At 49.2% G+C, this 19,900-nt stretch overlaps 2 protein-coding genes across 4 annotated transcripts; both read right to left on the bottom strand.

Annotated features, from left to right (window-relative positions):
- Positions 1-2,311: 2,311 nt before the first annotated feature.
- PNLDC1 (PARN like ribonuclease domain containing exonuclease 1) lies at positions 2,312-15,431 on the bottom strand. Of its 3 annotated transcripts, none has more exons than XM_064158252.1 (19): positions 15,297-15,431; positions 14,729-14,786; positions 14,573-14,646; positions 13,182-13,215; positions 12,940-13,063; positions 11,612-11,700; positions 11,294-11,394; positions 9,475-9,554; positions 9,120-9,257; positions 8,625-8,694; positions 8,312-8,397; positions 8,035-8,090; positions 6,231-6,295; positions 5,381-5,434; positions 4,841-4,883; positions 4,186-4,291; positions 3,556-3,731; positions 3,285-3,383; positions 2,312-2,756 (listed from the first exon to the last, which is right to left on the bottom strand). In XM_064158252.1, exons 1-19 carry the CDS (start codon positions 15,370-15,372, stop codon positions 2,684-2,686), a joined length of 1,602 nt encoding a protein of 533 aa, XP_064014322.1. In that variant the 5' UTR covers positions 15,373-15,431; the 3' UTR covers positions 2,312-2,683. The 3 variants fall into 3 exon arrangements, with proteins under 3 accessions (XP_064014322.1, XP_064014321.1, XP_064014324.1); XM_064158251.1 differs by having other exon boundaries at positions 6,231-6,298; XM_064158254.1 differs by lacking the exon at positions 15,297-15,431 and adding an exon at positions 14,903-14,982 and having other exon boundaries at positions 6,231-6,298.
- A 939-nt stretch (positions 15,432-16,370) lies between these two features.
- MRPL18 (mitochondrial ribosomal protein L18) lies at positions 16,371-19,602 on the bottom strand. The gene is made up of 4 exons (XM_064158255.1): positions 19,442-19,602; positions 18,588-18,768; positions 17,284-17,518; positions 16,371-16,577 (listed from the first exon to the last, which is right to left on the bottom strand). The coding sequence occupies exons 1-4, from the start codon at positions 19,503-19,505 to the stop codon at positions 16,506-16,508; spliced, it is 552 nt and encodes a 183-aa protein (XP_064014325.1). The 5' UTR covers positions 19,506-19,602; the 3' UTR covers positions 16,371-16,505.
- Positions 19,603-19,900: the final 298 nt, after the last annotated feature.

Below are 19,900 nucleotides of genomic sequence, written 5' to 3' on the forward strand. Positions count from 1 at the left end.
CTCAGGCTGCAAAGACTAATTGGAAGTGTGGCTGCAAAGACTAGTTGGAAGTGTGGCTGTCTCTTCCCAGATTTAAGTAGCTCACTGAATCCTGACCCCCACCCCAGAACAAGAATAATTGTTTCCCACATCATAAGCCAAGAAAAGCTTCTTATTAATGGGAAAATGCATGCTCCTGCAGGTAACACCCAGCAAAAATGTTCCCAAAGCTACACAACACCCAGAGCCTGTGCTGTCCTTGTCTAATTATGCTAAAAGTCAGGGGGAAATTATGTAGTAAACAGGGAGATACTTACACTGGTATTTGAAGGAACACTGCAAGAGAGAACCCTGTCACTGAAGGAGTTGCCAAAAAGTCCCCCAACACCTAATCAAGAGGTAAGTTACTTGTCTGGCTAGGAGCTGGCTTATGCAGTAAGAACTGCAAACCACAAGATATGGTCAAGGTATAGTCAAGAACTGGCTGGAAGGCCTGGCCCAGAGAATCATGGTGAATGGTGCCACATCCATTGGCAGCTGTCACTAGTGGTGTGCCCCAAGGATCAGTGCTGGGCACAGTCCTGTTCAATATCTTTATTGATGATCTGGCAAGAACTTCCTCCTAACGTTCAGCCTAGACCTCCCCTGGCACAACTTGAGACTGTGTCCCCTTCTTCTGTTGCTGCTTGCCTGGCAGAAGAGCCCAACCCCACCTGGCTACAGCCTCCCTTCAGGGAGTTGTAGACAGCAATGAGCTCTGCCCTGAGCCTCCTCTTCTGCAGGCTGCACACCCCCAGCTCCCTCAGCCTCTCCTCACAGGGCTGTGCTCCAGGCCCCTCACCAGCTTTGTCACCCTTCTCTGGACATGTTCCAGTATCTCAACATCTCTCTTGAATTGAGGAGCCCAGAACTGGACACAGCACTCAAGGTGTGGCCTGAGCAGTGCTGAACACAGGGGCAGAATAACCTCCCTTACCCTACTGGCCACACTGCTCCTGATCCAGGCCAGGATGCCATTGGCTCTCCTGCCCACCTGGGCACACTGCTGGCTCCTGTTCAAGCTAGCAGCTCCCAGTACCTGCAGGTCCCTTTCTGCCTGGCTGCTCTCCAGCTACCTTGTCCCCAGCCTGTAGTGCTGCTTGGGGTTGTTGTGGCCAAAGTGCAGAACCCTGCACTTGGCCTTGTTCAGTCTCATTCCAGTGACCTCTGCCCACCCATCCAGACTGTTGAGGTCCCTCTGCAGAGCTCTCCTACCCTCCAACAGATCCACAGCTACTCCTAACTTGGTGTCATCTGCAAACTTACTCAATCCCCTGCTCCAGATTATCAATAAAGATACTGAACAGGACTGGGCCCAGCACTGATCCTTGGGGCACACCACTAGTGACAGCTGCCAACTGGATGTGGCACCATTCACCACCACTCTCTGAGCCCAGCCCTCCAGCCAGTTCTTGACCCATATCCTATCCCCTATCCCCCCCATCTCCTATTCCCCAGAATCCTTCGTGAGGCCGATTTTCATTTGGTACAGTGACATTGGGATGGGCTTCAATAGCTCCAAGTGCAGGGTGCTGCACTTTGGCCACAACAACCCCATGCAGAGATACAGGCTGGGGTCGGAGTGGCTGGAGAGCAGCCAGACAGAGAGGGATCTGGGGGTGCTGATTGATACCCACCTGAACATGAGCCAGCAGTGTGCCCAGGTGGCCAAGAGAGCCAGTGGCATCCTGGCCTGCATCAGGAATGGTGTGGCCAGCAGGAGCAGGGAGGTCATTCTGCCCCTGTACTCTGCACTGGTTAGACCACCCCTTGAGTGCTGTGTTCAGTTCTGGGCCCCCCAGTTTAGGAGGGACATTGAGATGCTTGAGCATGTCCAGAGAAGGGCGACGAGGCTGGGGAGAGGCCTTGAGCACAGCCCTACGAAGAGAGGCTGAGGGAGCTGGGATTGGTTAGCCTGGAGGAGGCTCAGGGGAGACCTTATTGCTGTCTACAACTACCTGAGGGTGGTTGTGGCCAGGAGGAGGTTGCTCTCTTCTCTCAGGTGGCCAGCACCAGAACGAGAGGACACAGCCTCAGGCTGCGCCAGGGGAGATTTAGGCTGGAGGTGAGGAGAAAGTTCTTCCCTGAGAGAGTCATTGGACACTGGAATGGGCTGCCCGGGGAGGTGGTGGAGTCGCCGTCCCTGGAGCTGTTCAAGGCAGGATTGGACGTGGCACTTGGTGCCATGGTCTGGCCTTGAGCTCTGTGGTAAAGGGTTGGACTTGATGATCTGTGAGGTCTCTTCCAACCTTGGTGATACTGTGTGATACTGTGATACTGTGATTTCCCTTGCTTTACAGTTGAAGTTAAAAACACTTTATTGAATTTCACAACTCCCTGAACTTCATCAGAAATGGGTTTTATGCAGCAGCATATCCAGAGTTACAGAGAGCTGTGAAGAACCAAGGGAGGACCAGAATAAACAGAGTCTGAAAGAACCACCTCTCCCTCCTCAGGAGGGGACCATGCTTTGAACAGATTACAAAGTATTACAAACTGGAAACCAACAGAGCCTCTTTACAAACACACTCACAAGGAAGCAACAAGACCCACTAGTCATAGGTGGTTTTTTTTTGTTACAGTTTATTCAACAAAGTGAAACAAAACATAGACCAACACCAAAAAAAAGAAGATCTCTGTTCCTCTGGTCTCATCTGCAGTCCTCTTAAGATGAACAGCGTGGAGCTCCTCCGAGTGCAAAGGCCAACAGAGACCACACTACCACAATACCAGAGACTCTGAAGGGCAAGAACAATAAAATGCTGTCAGACTATTTGTATTTGGGAGCTTTCTGTAAGCACTAAGATCCTTCTCCAAACCGTGTCAAGCCAGAAAATCACTCTTCAGGAGCATTCTGGTCACTGCCTCACAATAAAGCTGTACCTTGAGTCCTTTCCTGCTCCCAGGCTTTCAAGGCTGTTGTGTTAAAAACACATCTATCCCAGACTTGGGAGACTCTGCCTCTCTCTGCTCAAGCTTATTACAGCAAGCACTACAGCTCCGTGAGATAACTCCTTGTGACCACAGCACATAGTCTTGCGCTAGCCATGGGGTAACACTCCCTGGTTAAATGATGGAGACTGAAGTCCAGTTGGCCCTAAAGCCACCCGGCAGTGGGCAAACGGAGCTGCTTCTAAAGCCCTTGTTCTCCTGGAGGGCTGGCAGAGGAGCACCGCCAAAGCGAGGCCGCCTGCTGCTGCGGCAGAGCAGTGCACCCTGCCAGGAACGCTTCCCGCCTCGCCGCCCACGCAACGTGCCCAGCTCACCGCAGCAGGCAGCTGACGTGCGGGGAGTGCCTCCAGTGGCGATAGACGGAAATCCGCAGGCGAGGGTGATGCTTGAAGTCGCGCAGAACAAACCTAACGCTGCCATGAAAGCGGATGGCGTGAGCCACGACTTCTAGGCTGCCTACAGCATCCCACAGCTAAGGGCACAAATCTCTCTGTCTAAGAGCTGCCACAGCAGGGCGAGGGTGGGATGAAGACCCGGATCAGAGAGGCTCAAGGGACAAGAAGTTAAGACTTTCCAGTCACTTACTGCTTATATTTATCGGAGAGCAGAATGAACTGGTTCTTTGACAGTCGTCTGACGTCAAAGCGACAAAGGGCCTTAAACTCTTGGCAGAGCTGCCTTTCATTCACCTCTGGCCAGCCTTGGACATGGACGACTAAAGGAGGGGGATGCTGGCAGGGGGTGTCCTCTCCTGAAAAATTCTGGAAGAGGTGCAATATTGAGACATACCTGAGTGCAGAGAGGCCACAGGGGCACTACTAATCCCATCAGCAACCACGCAGAACGGGACACAAAAGTCAGACAAGTCCTGCACCACGCTTGCTGCTGCAGAATTGGTTTTCTAAAGCTAAGTCATCAAAGCAAACTGTCACAATTACCATGGGAAACCATGAGAGAAACCACACAAAAAGCAGCAAGCTCTCTTACAGAGCAGAGAGACTCTGGGGAATGGGAACTAATGCCATCTTTACAGCATAACATCACAACGTTTCACAAAGCAGAAATTCAACTCATTCGCCGTTTTCTAAGGTCAACTATGCAATGACAGCAACAGGTCCAGGCACTGGTGGATTTTTCTCCTCTGATGAAGCCATCAGCTAGGCTGCTGACCCACATCCCCCATAAACTGGCCCCAGACTTGCAATTCATACATACAATGCTTGAAACACCACCTCGGATGAAATTCACTTTGTTCAGATAGTTGGCTAACACGGTGAGATACTCAGAGAAGGAAGGCACAGCCTCCGCTGCGTCGCTACGTCTGCAAACACAATGCAACAGAGTTTTGTTGGTCCAGCACTGCAGTGTCTTTGCAGCACAGATCTCTTGAAGGAACTCTTTAACTAGTGACAAAAGAGGCATTTCAGGTCTTGGTATCTTCTATATAAAGTCAAAGAGCAGCAAGCAAAGGGAAGGGATTTGAGCAGCTGCCTTTTCTGATCCTAACCGAAAGCACTGAATCACTCAGACTTCAAAAATGGAAACTAATGGAAAATTCTTTGACCCTTACCCAAGTGAGCTGAACTTGAGAGTGCTTGTTCAAGGAGTCACAATGTCATTTCCCAACCTCTGAGCCATTGTGTGGCCCCTGATTTCATTTTTTAAATGTCAGCTTTGACATAAAGCTACTACTTTCAGATTTATAAAATCAAAATCTAATAAGAACAGTGACGTTCCCAACAAACACTTGCCCTTATCCAAAAGGAAGGCCAGCCTACAAAACAAAGTCAGCCAGAGCAAACTGACAACTCTTTTCCATAGGGCCCATCTACTTAGAGCAATTCTCAGTACACACTGAAACATAACTCACTCTGTAGGTGTGCGCAGCAGCAAATGAGCTGAGTGCAGAAGAACTAGAAAGAGGAATATTGAGGCAGCATTAGAACAAAGCTAAACTAAACAAAAGGAAAGCAAAAAACTCACTGAAGTGCAGCTATGTTACCAAGAGCAACAGACTGTGTATAAACAAAGATTTCTTAGCATAATAGGGGGTGGCCTCTTCTGCCAGGCAAGCAGCAATAGAACAAGGGGACACAGTCTCAAGTTGTGCCAGGGGAAGTATAGGCTGGATGTTAGGAAGAAGTTCTTCATAGAGAGAGTGACTGGCATTGGAATGGGCTGCCCAGAGAGGTGGTGGAGTCACTGTCCCTGGAGGTGTTCAAGAAAAGCCTGGCTGAGGCACTTAGTGCCATGGTCTGGTTGACTGGATAGGGCTGGGTGCTAGGTTGGACTGGATGATCTTGGAGGTCTCTTCCAAGCTGGTTGATTCTATGATAAAGTGGAGCTACAGAGCAGGAAAGGAACTGCCAAATCCCAGCCCCACCTCTATGATATTTAAGAAGCATTTTACCTGAACCACAGAGAAATGCATCATAGCCTGCCTCGTGAGGAGATTTTTTCTCAGCTGCAAGTGTCCAACAAAGTAAAAAAAAAAAAAAAAAGGAGTAAATACCTTCAGCATGCTGCAGAAACTGCTCCACTTGGAGAGCTGTAACATTCATACGATCCACCGTTGTGTTTAGGGAGTTTCTTGCCCCCACCCTCAACTCTGTTTATTTCTCCACCCTGAAACCTTTACACCTCACAGGAAGTTTTGCCATGCATTTTAAAATGATACCAACAAAAAGGCAGCAGCTCCATAAATGGCTGGAAACATTTTGCAACCAAATTGGGTTCCTCATACATTATTACCAGCATAGGGACTATTTTGAAACACAGGGAGCCCTGCAACGCAGGGCACCATGCCTGCCAGGAGAAGCTAGGAAACATCTGCCTCACAGCCAGTATCACACCACGTACTGAACCCTCCTGTACATGAGCAACCAAGCTCCTGCTACTTTCTGGAACCTCCCTGCCGTCAGGTTCCACTGTTTTCTGCTCTAGGACCACCATTTCCCACCTCCCCATGCCCCTTCCAAGGGCTGGGGGATAGGTTGGCCTGGATGATCTTGGAGGTCTCTTTCAACCTGGTTGATTCTATGATTCTATGATTCACAGCCCCAAAGCAGGCTCTGGTCAGCCCAGCTTAAGTGCATGCTCCATTTGTTCTAGCACCATGATGCAAACCTGCTGGGCACTACCTTTGCCAACTAGCAGGAACATCACCTCACCTCTTGGCAGCCCAGGCATATGAACATCCAGAGAGTAAAACAAAGTCTGATCTCTTAAAATGAGTTTTACAGATGCACTTAAGAACATACCATATCTTGAGCAATCCCTTGCAAGAGCAATCACTGGGCGCGTTGGATCGCTGAGATTTGCGTTGCTGCTGAAGACAAGTGCATGTGTAAGATTTTTGTCTTTCTTCCCTAGGCTAGAGACAAACTGCTACTCCCTAGTGACTTGTGCCTTCATTTCAGAGAAATCTACTAAAGACTTTAAAAGAGCTTTGGTAGTACTCTATGAAAAGGCCAAGACATTTGGAGGGCAGGGATCCATTCAGAGGGACCTGGACATGCTGCAGAGGTGGGCACAAGCCAAGCTCAGGAGGTTCAACAAGACCAAGGGCAAGGTCCTGCAGCTGGGTGGAGGCAATGCCAAGCTCAAATCCAGGCTGGGCAGTGAGTGGCTGGAGAGCAGCCCTGAGGAGAGGGACTTGAGGGTGCTGCTGGACAAGAAGCTCAACAGGAGCCAGCAGTGTGCTCTTGCAGCCCAGAAAGCCAACCGGAGCCTGGGCTGCAGGAGGAGAAGCGTGGCCAGCAGGGCCAGGGAGGTGATTCTCCCCCTCTACTCTGCTGAGACCCCACCTGGAGTACTGCAGCCAGTTCTGGAGCCTCCATTACAAGAGGGATGTGGACGTGCTGGACCATGTCCAGAGAAGGGCCACAAGGATGCTCAGAGGGCTGCAGCAGCTCTGCTGTGAGCACAGACTGAAAGAGTTGGGGCTGTTGAGTCTGGAAAAGAGGAGGCTCCCAGGTGACCTTCTTGTGGCCTTCCAGGATCTGAAGGGGGCCTACAAAAAAGCTGGGGAAGGACTTTTCAGGATATCAGAGAGTGACAGGACTAAGGGGAATGGAGCAAAGCTGGAGGTGGGGAGAGTCAGAGTGGACTGGGTTGCCCAGGGAAGTGGTTAAGGCCTCATCCCTGGAGGTGTTTAAGGCCAGACTGGATGAGGCTGTGGGCAGGGTGATCTAGGGTAGGGTGTACGTGCCCATGGCAGGAGAGTTGGAACTAGATGATCCTTGTGGTCCCTTCCAACCCTGACTGATTCTATGACTATTGACAAGGTCTTGTAACGACAGGACGAGGTGTAATGGTTTAAAATGGGAGAGATTGAAACTGGATGTTAGGAAAGGGTTCTTTACAGTGAGGGTGGTGAGACACTGGCACAAGTTGCCCAGGGAGGTTGTGGCTGCTCCCTCCCTGGAGGTGTTCCAGGCCAGGTTGGATGAGGCCTTGAGCATCCTGTTCTAGTGGGAGGTGTCCCCGCCTATGGCAGGGGTTTGGAACTGGATGACCCTTGAGGTCCCTTCCAATCTAAACCATTCTGTGAAAATGTACATGAAAGATGTACACAAAGATATGAAAACCAGAGAACTCTTCTACTCCATCATGGCTAAGCTCATGAGGAATGCTGTCTGCTCATGTGCTCCATCTGAACAGTGCACTCAGTTACTGCATTTGGCTTAGTGCAGCTCACTCTTGGGAGCTAAAATTTGAAGATAAGAGTATATTTTCATTGAGAACTGAAAAATCACTCATCTCATACTATGATATGGCACAAGCAATATGCAGCTCTAAAGTTGTTTGGCTGGCAGTCTTACATACCTGTGATCAGTGAAATAATGGTGGTACAAGATGAGAAGTGACTTAAAACAAATCTTTTACTGCACAATGACCTTAAGAGAAAAATGAGCAGCGTTTTTTGCTCTTAAATTTAGAAGAAACCAATTGAAAAACCATCTGGGAGGAAGGGAAAGTATGAATGTATAAAATGACTGACTTTGAAATGTCTTTACTAAGAATTTCAAGGGGTTGCTAAACACTTTACACCCCAGCACTTACCTGCACAGAGTTGTGTATACCTCCAGAAGATTAGATGCTCGAGGAAAGAGGTGTTTCTATAAAATTAGAACAGTTAGAAAACCAAACAAGACTGAGCTCATTTCCCACAGGGTCTTTTACTGGTACTGCTGATTCATTAGATGAGATCTAAAATCAGCTTGAGACAACACTAAGAGATGGTCAGAGTTCTGTAACCATAGGGCACAGAGGAAAGGTATCTGCTCTTTGGGCTGAAAGCCAAGTTTTAAATCCAAACAAAGAGACCTTTGCATCTCACCTCCCAGATGGATTTTGTAACAGTCTTGGTGTCTATGAGGACAGGAAACAGGTTGTGAATATTTCTTTTAAACTCTTCATAGCTTTCTGAAAGCAAAGCACATTTAGAGAAAGACATTGTGGAACTGAGAAGCAGCCAACAGCATTTCAAGCAAGTATGGAAGAGAGGCAAAGGAGAAATGCACATCTCTAGCAGTCAGAGCTCAGAAGAGGCAACTAGCACTGTTGCTGGCTAAGCACTGTGAATGACTGGGGTCATAAATGACCACTGTGCTTATTGTCCCATCCCCACTGCCAAGGCAGCAGCTCTATACCTGGAAGGGGCTTGTAGAACTTGTCATGAAGATGCATAAGGTCCATAAGCATGTTGTGTCCCACCAGGGGCTGCAGAAAGAATGAAAACATAGCAGCTCACTGGAACACACTGTTGAGGACATCTGAGAGAGATAAGCAGTTTTAGGCATGTGCAACAGCTGTAATCCTTTCCTCTGGTGGACAGCAGCCATACATGCTTACCCAAAAGTGCTTTCAGGAAATCAGACTTAGGGACTCCCTAAAGGAAGGTAGTTTTCTTTCAGTAATCTGCATACAGAGCTTAAGAATTTCCATATAATCAGACCAGTAGTTTAACATTCATTTTTTCCATTCAAGTCTAAGAGTTCATCTCAGTTTTACTGAAATGAAACAGGATAATCGCACCAAATCAGTCATTTAATACAAATTACTACTTAATCTTTTAGAATCTCTTTATAGCCTGTATAGTAAAGCAAAAAGAGATAAAAAATGAGAGCAGGGATGAAGCATTTTACCTTCTTGGCTCTAACAAGTGTCTGGAAGAGGTTGGTGAAGCCACGGGCAGACAGGAGAATAAGCTCTTTCCGGCAGCAGTCATAACGAGAGTTCTCCAGAAGCTGGCGATGCTGTGGACTCACCTTTTTCACTATGACCTGAAAACAACCATGCAACCATTTAGGTTGGGAAAAAACCTTCAAGATCATTGAGTCCAACTATTAACTCTACTCTGCCAAGTCCACCAATCAGCTGTACTCCCAAGAACCACATCTACACGGCTTTTAAACACCTCCAGAGATGGCAACTCAATCACCTCCCCGGGCAGCTTGCTCCAGTGCCCTTATTTTTGAGAGGTTCATATTTCCTTCTCACCTTCTTCCCTCCAAGAGGCTGTGTCCAAACATTTTGGAGAGCCCTTCGCAGAACCAGCTGAACTTCAAATATCTGAAAGCCTGACACAAAAACAAACAAATAAACATCCATACACCCTTCCCCCCTCAAAAAACAACAGAAGTAGTAGTAAAAGCTTCAGAAGTTCAGACAAACCAATTTAGGACAGAAGAACTGACTAGATGCCTCTCCCCCAGTGTACAGAAAATACTCCTGAATGTATGACCTTGGTATATTGCCATAAAGGATCACAGCCAGAGGGGCATCAGGGGGAAGCAAAACACAAAAAGAAATGTGGTGCCACTGAGAATTTCTTCTGTGGGGACACGGAAGAAAAAGTGAAGAGGCAGGAAGGCCACTACTCCACTGCTTTGAAAAAGACTGACTATGCATATGGAAGGTTTCAGAGCAACACAGCCAAAAGCCAAATGCACAGGAGAGGTGCCAATGCATCTTGCCCCCACAGCTGATAAGGAACTAACCCAGTTCTCTTCTGTACTCACTGTTGCCAAACCCTATTAAAGTGTCAGTATCATATCTACCACAGCTGACCATGCCTTGAGTGCTGTGTCCAGTGCTGGGCTCCTCAATTCAAGAGAGCTGTTGAGATACTGGAAGGTGTCCAGAGAAGGGCAGCAAGGCTGGTGAGGGGCCTGGAGCACAGCCCTGTGAGGAGAGGCTGAGGCAGCTGGGGGTATGCAGCCTGCAGAAGAGGAGGCTCAGGGCAGAGCTCATTGCTGGCTACAGCTACCTGAAGGGAGGCTGTAGCCAGGTGGGGTTGGTCTCTTCTGCCAGGCAAGCAGCAACAGAACAAGGGGACACAGTCTCAAGCTGTGCCAGGGGAGGTCTAGGCTGGATGTTAGGAGGAAGTTGTTGGCAGAGAGGGTGATTGGCATTGGAATGGGCTGCCCAGGGAGGTGGTGGAGGCACCGTCCCTAGAGGTGTTGAAGCAAAGCCTGGCTGAGGCACTTAGTGCCATGGTCTGGTTGATTGGATAGGGCTGGGTGCTAGGTTGGACTGGATGATCTTGGAGGTCTCTTCCAACCTGGTTGATTCTATGATTCTATGTCATAGAAGACAGAGCACACTGTTCACTCCCTGTACTTCACATGCTGAAAAAGAACAAAGAAACAGACAAATCCCTAAATACTTTTCTGTCCTGCCTCCTTCCTAACCTCATCTATCATCCTTGTCCTAGAGGATTAACATTTTGTTTCTGTGAGCTATCCATAATTCTCTGTCCCTCAGCTCCTCCAGAACAGTGCAGGAATTCCTCAGCTCTGCTACAGTGTTACCAAAAGCTAAAGCAGGTGGTAAGTGGCTTCTCTATTCTTACTGGCATAGATACGTCTCTATGGCATTCTTTGATGCTGCACATTAGAAGAAAAACTCTGAAAGGTGAGTGTTTTTCCCTTCTCCATGGGGAAGAAAACAAAAAACAGATTACTCAAAATTAATAAGAAGTCAGAAGTTGTCCTGATTCAGAGTAGCTACAAATTCTCCAGTTGCTGCCCTGAAGCAGTACAAAATGAAAGCTGACCACCACACTCATGCTCCAAGCACCTAAGCATACACTTCCACTGCAGAAAAAACACCTCTTCACAGAGCAGAAAAGCAGAATCCAGAAATTAATCCCAGAGAGGAATTGAGATGTACACAGAAGCAAAAATATGCAAAGGCAGGATGGGCACAGATGCTTTCCTTCTCAACAGAGCAGTTTATCAGAACAGGCAGCAAAGGACAGTAGCAGTGTTTGAGGTTCAGAAGCAATGAAACTACTCAAAGGCATCCTGTTTGATACCACTCAGGTCCTGCAGAGTCATAGTCTCCTCTTCCTCTGCAGCAGCTATCCAACAGGTCACTTTATCAATAGCCTTCTTCAGCACATCCCTGTCCAGGGCACTAAAGCAGGATCGGGTGGAAAAAGGTGGAGTGTGAGAAAAACAAAAGCATCCTTTCCTAACATTCAGCCAACTCTCCAGACTGTATGCTGTCATCTCAGTCTTCCTTCAGACAGACCACAGCATGCTGTGGAGGGGCATTCAGACCCATAGGCATTCATCTTTCAACAGTGTGATCTGAATCAATGCAAGCTGCCACCCCTCCTAGTAGCACTCACCTGCTGTGTTTCCAGCTACTTTCTGAGAGATGCTGGCTCAGGATCTTCTCCTGTACCTCATTCATGTATGGGATTCCATCTTTGAGGAACTGAGGGGAAAGAAAAGAAACAGCCAGGCTGGCTACCTTCCACTGGACTTTCCTGCCGAAATTTAGAGCATAACACACTAGCTAGGTCCAAAACCAGCATATACTTGGAAGCTGCTGGTGTTCCTCATTTTCAGAACACAATCTTCAAAAGTACAAGCTGTACATAATGCAAGGTGCATGCTTACATAAAGGAAGAAGTGTTTATGCATGGAGGAAAGAAAATATGTTTTGTCAACTGTGGTGATCTGGACAGGCTGGAGAGGTGGGCACAAGCCAAGCTCAAGAGGTTCAACAAGACCAAGTGCAAGGTCCTGCAGCTGAGTGGAGGCAATGCCAAGCACAAATCCAGGCTGGGCCGTGAGTGGCTGGAGAGCAGCCCTGAGGAGAGGGACTTGAGGGTGCTGCTGGACGAGAAGCTCAACAGGAGCCAGCAGTGTGCACTTGCAGCCCAGAAAGCCAAGCAGAGCCTGGGCTGCAGGAGAAGTGTGGCCAGCAGAGCCAGGGAGGTGATTCTCCCCCTCTACTCCGCTCTGCTAAGACTCCACTGGAGTACTGCATCCAGTTCTGGAGCCCCCATTACAGGAGGGCTGTGGAGATGCTGGACCATGTCCAGAGCAGGGCCACGAGGATGTTCAGAGGGCAGCAGCAGCTCTGCTGTGAGCACAGACTGAAAGAGTTGGGGCTGTTGAGTCTGGAAAAGAGGAGGCTCCCAGGTGACCTTCTTGTGACCTTCCAGGATCTGAAGGGGGCCTACAAAAAAGCTGGGGAACGACTTTTCAGGATATCAGGGAGTGACAGGACTGGGGGGAATGGAGCAAAGATGGAGGTGGGGAGATTCAAACTGGATGTGAGGAGAAAGTTGTTCAGCATGAGAGTGGTGAGAGGCTGAAATGGGCTGCCCAGGGAGGTGGTTGAGGCCTCATTCCTGGAGGTGTTTAAGGCCAGGCTGGATGAGGCTGTGGTCAGGGTGACCTAGGGTAGGGTGTCCCTGGGCATGGCAGGAGGTTGGAACTAGATGATCCTTGTGGTGCCTTCCAACTCTGACCCACAGAAGTGTGGTTATTGACTTACTGGCAGTTCAAAACCCACTAACTCTCCCTGTTGCTAATGAACAACATAATGCATTCACACTTTAGCAAGGTGCTGTTTTCCCCAGAAATGTGGGGACAGTAATCTTATTTTCTCCTGTAACTGCAGATACTTCCTCTGCTCTGTATTTGTGGCAGAAAGATTACATACCTTATTATAATCAAAGCCATAATGAGACAGGAACTGAATGCTAGATGCAGAGAAGGAAAACTCGACATCTGTAATTCCCAGTGTTGATGGAAAGAGAAAAAAGTTGTATGAATGCACCACATACCTACAAAAAGACAAACATCTTTCTGACACATAATTACAGTAACTCCTCCCTAGAGGGCTCTGAGTAAAATCTCAGCTGCACCATCTTCATTGTAACCAAAACCAGCTTTTTCACTTACTTGTTTGAGTTTTCATTTGAGAATATTGCCAGCCCTGCAACACAGAGAAACCTCTGTTGAAATGGTAACGTTTAGCTGGATGTCTATAGGTACTGGGACAGTTGAAGAAGCAATGCAAGGATCTCCTTACAGAGTGCATGTTTTCCATTCACTAATGCTACACACAGACTAAATCTCAACAGCAACAGTGAAGGTGCTCCTCAGCTCCCTAAGAGCTGAACAGGGATGGGTGCATGTCTTCCATTCACTAATGCTACGTACAGAGTAACTCTTAACAGCAACAGTGAGGCTACTCCTCAGCTCCCTAAGAGCTGAACAGGGATGGGTGCATGTTTTCCATTCACTAATGTACAGAGTAACTCTTAACAGCAACTGCAAGGCCACTCCCCAGCTCCCTAAGAGCTGAACAGCATGAGTTTTTACTGTTAAGTGGGGAAAAAAGCAGTCAAGGCTGTTTAAACAGCAAATGGATTGAACAATAGGTGAGGTGAGCTGGTGATAATCATAGAATCAACTAGGTTGGAAGAGACCTCCAAGATCATCCAGTCCAACCTATCACCCTGCCCTATCCAATCATCTGCAACCCTGCATAATGCAGGTCTGCAGGGTCAACTACACTACAAAAGCATCTGGAAGGAGATAGTAAAACTGTTACTTTCCTGTGGTGTCTATTTAGGTGCTTTAATTATTATTATTCTCTATTAATCCTTTAAAAGTACATTAAGATTTTATACGGCCTAAAGGTTTAAACAATATTTGAGTTAGTTTTGGAGCTGGTTTCTTGACCTCCATCTGGTTCTTAACCATCAACGGCCACCACCACTGGACTTCTCTTGTTTTCATTCTGTTGTCCTTTTAGGAGTATCAGAAATACTAGCCTTTATTTTTCTTAAGAGTTCTCCTATTCATACACTGCATCAAATGACAGTCTTCAATAGGAGCTGCTGTCAGCTACTGATTTGCCATTGGAATGGGCTGCCCAGGGAGGTGGTGGAGGCACCATCCCTGGAGGTGTTCAAGCAAAGCCTGGCTGAGGCACTTAGTGCCATGGTCTGGTTGACTGGCTAGGGCTGGGTGCTAGGTCGGACTGGATGATCTTGGAGGTCTCTTCCAACCTGGTTAATTCTTTGATTCTATGATTCTCTAAGGCCCTGTATCTGCAATCTTTAAATGCAGACTTTAGACCAGTAAAAAGTATATGGCCCACCTGACTTGAAGTGTTTTAAAATGCTACGAAGCTGATAGCATTGAACTTCAGAGGGTTAACAAAAAAGCCCCCACCCTACCACAGCAAGCAGATGGCTCCGGAAGGGACGAATTAAGACCAGAGCTCCCCGCAGGGCCTGCAGTCATTGTCACTGGGACCTCAGGAAGCTCTGACCAGCACTTACCAAGCTGAGTGACGGTGAAGCGTTGAACGCTCCGTCTAGCCTTCAGATACCGATCCACAGGAGAGTCAAACAGGCTACGAAGGAAACCAGAGCTGGGGATGGGTAGTTCTCACAGGGCTAAAGCTCCAAGCATCCCTCACGCTCAAAGGGCTTTACCTGGGCTCGTTGTTTTGGGGGGAAGTTGAATGCAAGCCAGTAAACTCCATATCAAGGGCTGTGGAGGTGAAAAGAATGCAAAAGCATCTCTAACCAAGCACGCATTCCACCACCTTCAGGACAAGGACACCCGAAACAGGTCTCTCTTCACCATAACCTCTTCGTTAAACCCACCAGTAGCACGCTCGGGAAAAGGCGACCAAACGCCACCGAGCTGGCAGCTTCCCCAGCCCTGCCGCGGAGCAAGGAAAGCACAACATTCCCCAGGCGGGGTCCGCCTCGCTTCTGGAGTGTGCCCAGGCCCAGCGAGCCGCGGCCGGCACCGCAGCGAGGGCACTTTCCAAGCGGTTGCCCGGTTTAGATCCGCTCTCTCGGCGCCTGCTGCCCTAGCACACACCAGAGCCACCGCCCGCTCAAGTGCATCTCAGTGCCGTCGTCGCTACGGCCTCGCCCCTGGCCGGCCCAGGCCTGCAGCCCTGCCTCAAGGGGAGGCCCAGGGCGGTGCCGGCACGGTGCGCAGCGCTGGCAGCCCCGCTGCCCACGGCAGGCCACCCCTCCGGCCGCTCACCCAGGAAGGCAGCGCGGCGGACACGGCCTCGCAGCCGCGGCAGGCGCCGCTCAAAGCACGCCGCCCCCACCTCCATCGCCCGGCCCGCCGCCTTCGGCCCTGCGCCTGCGCCGCTCGGCGGGGCGGCTCTCCCTCCGGCTTTCAACAGAGGTCAGCGGCAAAGCGCCGGCACCTGCGGCTGGCAGGGGAGGAGGCAGGCCGTGCCGCGGAAATTAAAGCTGGGAAGGTTTAGACTCGAAACGTAAAAACGCCGGCAAACCTGTCACACGCAGCCTGCGGGACTAATCCTGGTCTGCCGATCGATCAGGCAAGCCAGCTGACGGCACATGGCAAATAACTGCAAGAGGGAAAAGCAGGCTCCTTCCTGCGGCTTCCCTCCTCACCCGTGAGGTCCAAGCAGGTAGAAGCTGAGGCTTGCGAGTAAGTTGCAAGGACGAGTTATGGGAGTTTAACCTATTTACTAAGTTCAGTGGATGATTTTATTACAGCTCTATACCTTAATGACTACATCAAACCGGCAGCAGACCAGAATCAAATTATCTAGGCATTTAGAGTTCAGGTGAAGCAAAAAGAAAACCTGATGTGTATACTTTCAAAGCATTGAATTCTTCAGTACTTTCTGTTAACCTGTCAGGTTGAAATAAAAGTTTATTTTAGCCTTACAGATGAGAGGCTGAAGGACTTGGGGATACGCAGCCTGGAGGAGGCTCAGGGCAGACTCATTGTGTCTACAACTACCTGAAGGGAGGCTGTAGTCAAATGGGGTTGGTCTCTTTTCCCAGGCAAACAGCAACAGAACAAGAGGACACAGTCTCAAGCTGTGTCAGGGGAAGTATAGGCTGGATGTTAGGAGGAAGTTGTTGGCAGAGAGAGTGACTGGCATTGGAATGGGCTGCCCAGGGAGGTGGTGGGAGTCACTGTCTCCGGAGATGTTGAAGAAAAGATTGGATAAAGCACTTAGTGCCATGGTCTGGCTGACTGGCGAGGGCTGGGTGCTAGGTTGGACTGGATGATCTTGGAAATCTCTTCCAACCTGGCCGATTCTGTGATTCTATATTCAAGACTATGACACACTTCTGTCCATTTAAAAATATTTTATTCTTAGATGCCACATTCCAACTCTCCCCAGCTCTGACTCTTCACTGTGCTGCTGAGGACACCTAAAGAAGTGACAGTGCTCCTTCCAAAGTTTCCCCAACGGTTTCCGTTTTACTGGTAGATTCTTCGTGGCTCACGCAGAACGACACCACCCTCCTCCATAGCTTTTTCAAATTCCTGAATCTTGTTTAAAAGATAGAGACATGAGTAAATACAAAGAAAAGCCAGCAGCACCAAAATATCAGTGAGGATCGTGTTAGAAGGGCAAAGGTTAACAGCCTCACTGAAGCATAATGCCAGGAACTCAAGCTTATCAAATTTACCCTTCTGAGTGTTGCAAGAAGAAAATTAATGAAGAATTGTGGGAGAATTTCTCCCGCAGCGGGGCATGAGCTGTAAACATGAGACCTTGTGATGGGAGATGTCCTTGGAGTCCAGCAGGCTCCAAGGAAACTAGGCTGTTAGGCTGAGCAACCTACGCACACCTGATAGGGGATGGAATCTGCCGGCCCCTGGGGCAGACACAGCGCCAGGGGGCTGACCCTGCCAGCCCCCTGAGGTGGAACCACGGGCTGTTTTGATAAGGAATAACCTGAACCACGGGCTGTTTTGATAAGGAATAACCTATCTGTGCCTTACACATAGCTTTGAGCCAATCTGTACCTTCCACTTGTACCAATCTCAAACTAAGTTAGTTGTGCACGCCTCTTCCAAGTAGCATATAAGCCGCTGTATTGCCTCAATAAAACGCACTGATGCACAGAAGCTACACAGTCGACTCGTCAGTGCCCCAATCCGCGTCTCACCAGCCTCCGGACCCCAACAAAGAACAGCAAAATTAATGCTTAAAAAGGAAGGCAAAAACACATGTAAGGACGTGGGTACTTGCCGAGTCACAACGATATTCCCACGGGATAACAGCTTTGAAGTTCACAAAGTTAATTCCTGCTTCCAAACAGCGCTGTGCCATTACACGGCCAAGGTTTTTGCATGCTGTTACTCCCTTGGGGCTGTACAGGTGTCTCTTTATGGCCCACTCTCGTGTGGAGGCAGATACCACAACATCCCCATTACAGCGCTCAACATAGGCTTCCACATAATGCTGTGTCCGCTCAAGTCGTAATCTTGAGTGAAGGAAAGAAGTAACAAGGAATTATGATATATTTTACAGATCTAAAGAGAGAACAAATTTAGACACTCCAGTGCACATATGACTCACTTGATGAAGTAAAATTGAGCATACTAGAACTACTAATGTAAACCTGATTTCTTAGTACTGCTTTTATTATCTGGGGTTTTACTAGGACATAAAACAGGACTCATGGTACCAGCACAGCAGCATTTTCTAAAACACAAACAAAAACCCCAACCACAAAAACCAACCAAGAAAACCTCCTAGACTACAACTAAGCACAGGATTAGGGGAATCCTAAATTAAACTGTAGTTGCTTAAACATCATTATTGCTACCTTAACAATTATAGAATCATTGAGGTTAGAAAGACCTTTAAGAACACTGAGTCAACAATAACCCAACTACCATGTCCACTGAACTATATCTTGATATATATGGTAACTTCCATGGGATGCTAGTCTACCATTCCCTGAATGTGAAAGTAGGAGAGCCCTGCAGAGGGGCCTTGACAGGCAGGATGGGTGGCAGAGGCAAATGGGATGAGACTTAACAAGGTCAAGCACAGGGGTCTACACTTTGGCCACAACAACCCCAAGCAGCACTACAGGCTGGGGACAGAGTGGCTGGAGAACAGCCAGGCAGAAAGGGACCTGGGGTTACTGGTAGATAGTAGCTGAACATGAGCCAGCAGTGTGCCCAGGTGGGCAGGAGAGCCAATGGCATCCTGACCTGGATCAGGAGCAGTGTGGCCAGCAGGACAAGGGAGGTTATTCTGCCCAGGGAGGTGGTGGAGTCACCGTCCCTGGAGGTGTTCAAGAGAAGCCTGGATGAGGCACTTAGTGACGTGGTCTAGTTGACAAGCTAGGGCTGGGTGATAGGTTGGATTGGATGATTTTGGAGGTCTCTTCCAACCTGGCTGATTCTATGATTAAGAACAACTAAAGGAGCAACTGATTCCACAACCCAAAAAGTACGTTTTGCAGAAATTCAGCCTGGTGGTTTTGAGGGGTTAATGTTTGTTTTGGAGTTTTCATTTCTACTCATGTCTTTCTGACTCACCGATGCCAGAACTCACGCTTTGGCCATGTTGTCTTCCAGCCCCGCTCCTTCCTGGCCAGAGCTAACTGCTCCAAGTTCCGAGGATTCCTATTAGTAAAGTCTGGGGCAACAACCTCATTTTCACTTGTGTCCACGTCAGTCTCTGTTTTGAGGCCGGCTGTAGTTGATGTGAAACGAAGACCTTGAAGGAAAGCAGGACATAAAACCTCCCAGAGTTAAAAAACCATATCACAGTGTCATCAATAGAACAAATACAATACAGAACAAGTTTGCCAATACAGGGCAAAATTAGCTTTTCAGTTTTCTTTTTGGTAACAAAATCAGTGGATTACCACAAGTCAACCTATTTCTCCAATGTATGGGGTGAACTGTAGGCTAACATTGAAAAGAACATTAAGGTTCGAGAGTAGTTCAAAAATCATGCATAAAATATAAGTGTTTGGATGCCCAGAAGGTCCTTAAGACTAAAGGCTTTAGGAAATACTGAAATACACAGAAAACAACGGCAGTGCTACCCAATAAGAAGGTATTAAGATCCTCGATCCGGCAAGGCTATTCGTTAACAATGAAGCTAACAAACACGAATTTGGGTCCAGGCTTGCAAACGCACCCTACTACACAGCCTGAAGGGCAGCGCGAAGCTGGCACCAGTGACGGGCTGTGCTTCTCCTTCACCTGCCGCCCGGCCCCCATCCCGCAGCAGCCCCACGGCTGTCACAGGCGGGAGCCTTGCACAGGCCTTGTCTGCGGACGCGCAGCCACCGGATCGCGCTGGGATCGACCCTGCGCTGGCAGCACAGGGGATGTGGAGCCACCTGCTAGAAAAGGCTGGCACGCAGATAGGCCGGGCTTACCCGTTCCGCGTGCCTGGAGCCTGCCGACCGCCAGCAACAGGCAGCTGTGGGTTCTCAGCGCCATGGGAAGCTGGTGCCCACCGCGGCCTCCAGCGGCAGTCACCGACCCTCCTCAGGGAAACCCGGGCGCCGCCATGCTGGTGAGGTCGGTCCCTCCCCCGGAAGTCACTCTCCATGCGACTCCCGCCCGCAGCGATGACGTCACCCGGGCGAGCCGTGTCCGTCTCCGCTCACGCAGCCGAGGAGCGCAGCAGGTCTCGTCCCGCTGGTGTCACCCGGGCGAGCCGCGTCCGTCTCCGCTCACGCAGCCGAGGGGCGCAGCAGGTCTCGTCCCGCTGGTGTCACCCGGACGAGCCGTGTCCGTCTCTGCTCACGCAGCCGAGGGGCGCAGCAGGTCTCGTCCCGCTGGTGTCACCCGGGCGAGCCGTGTCCGTCTCCGCTCACGCAGCCGAGGGGCGC

This window comes from Pogoniulus pusillus, chromosome 18 (assembly GCF_015220805.1).
Source record: "Pogoniulus pusillus isolate bPogPus1 chromosome 18, bPogPus1.pri, whole genome shotgun sequence".
Taxonomy (NCBI): Eukaryota; Metazoa; Chordata; class Aves; order Piciformes; family Lybiidae; genus Pogoniulus; species Pogoniulus pusillus.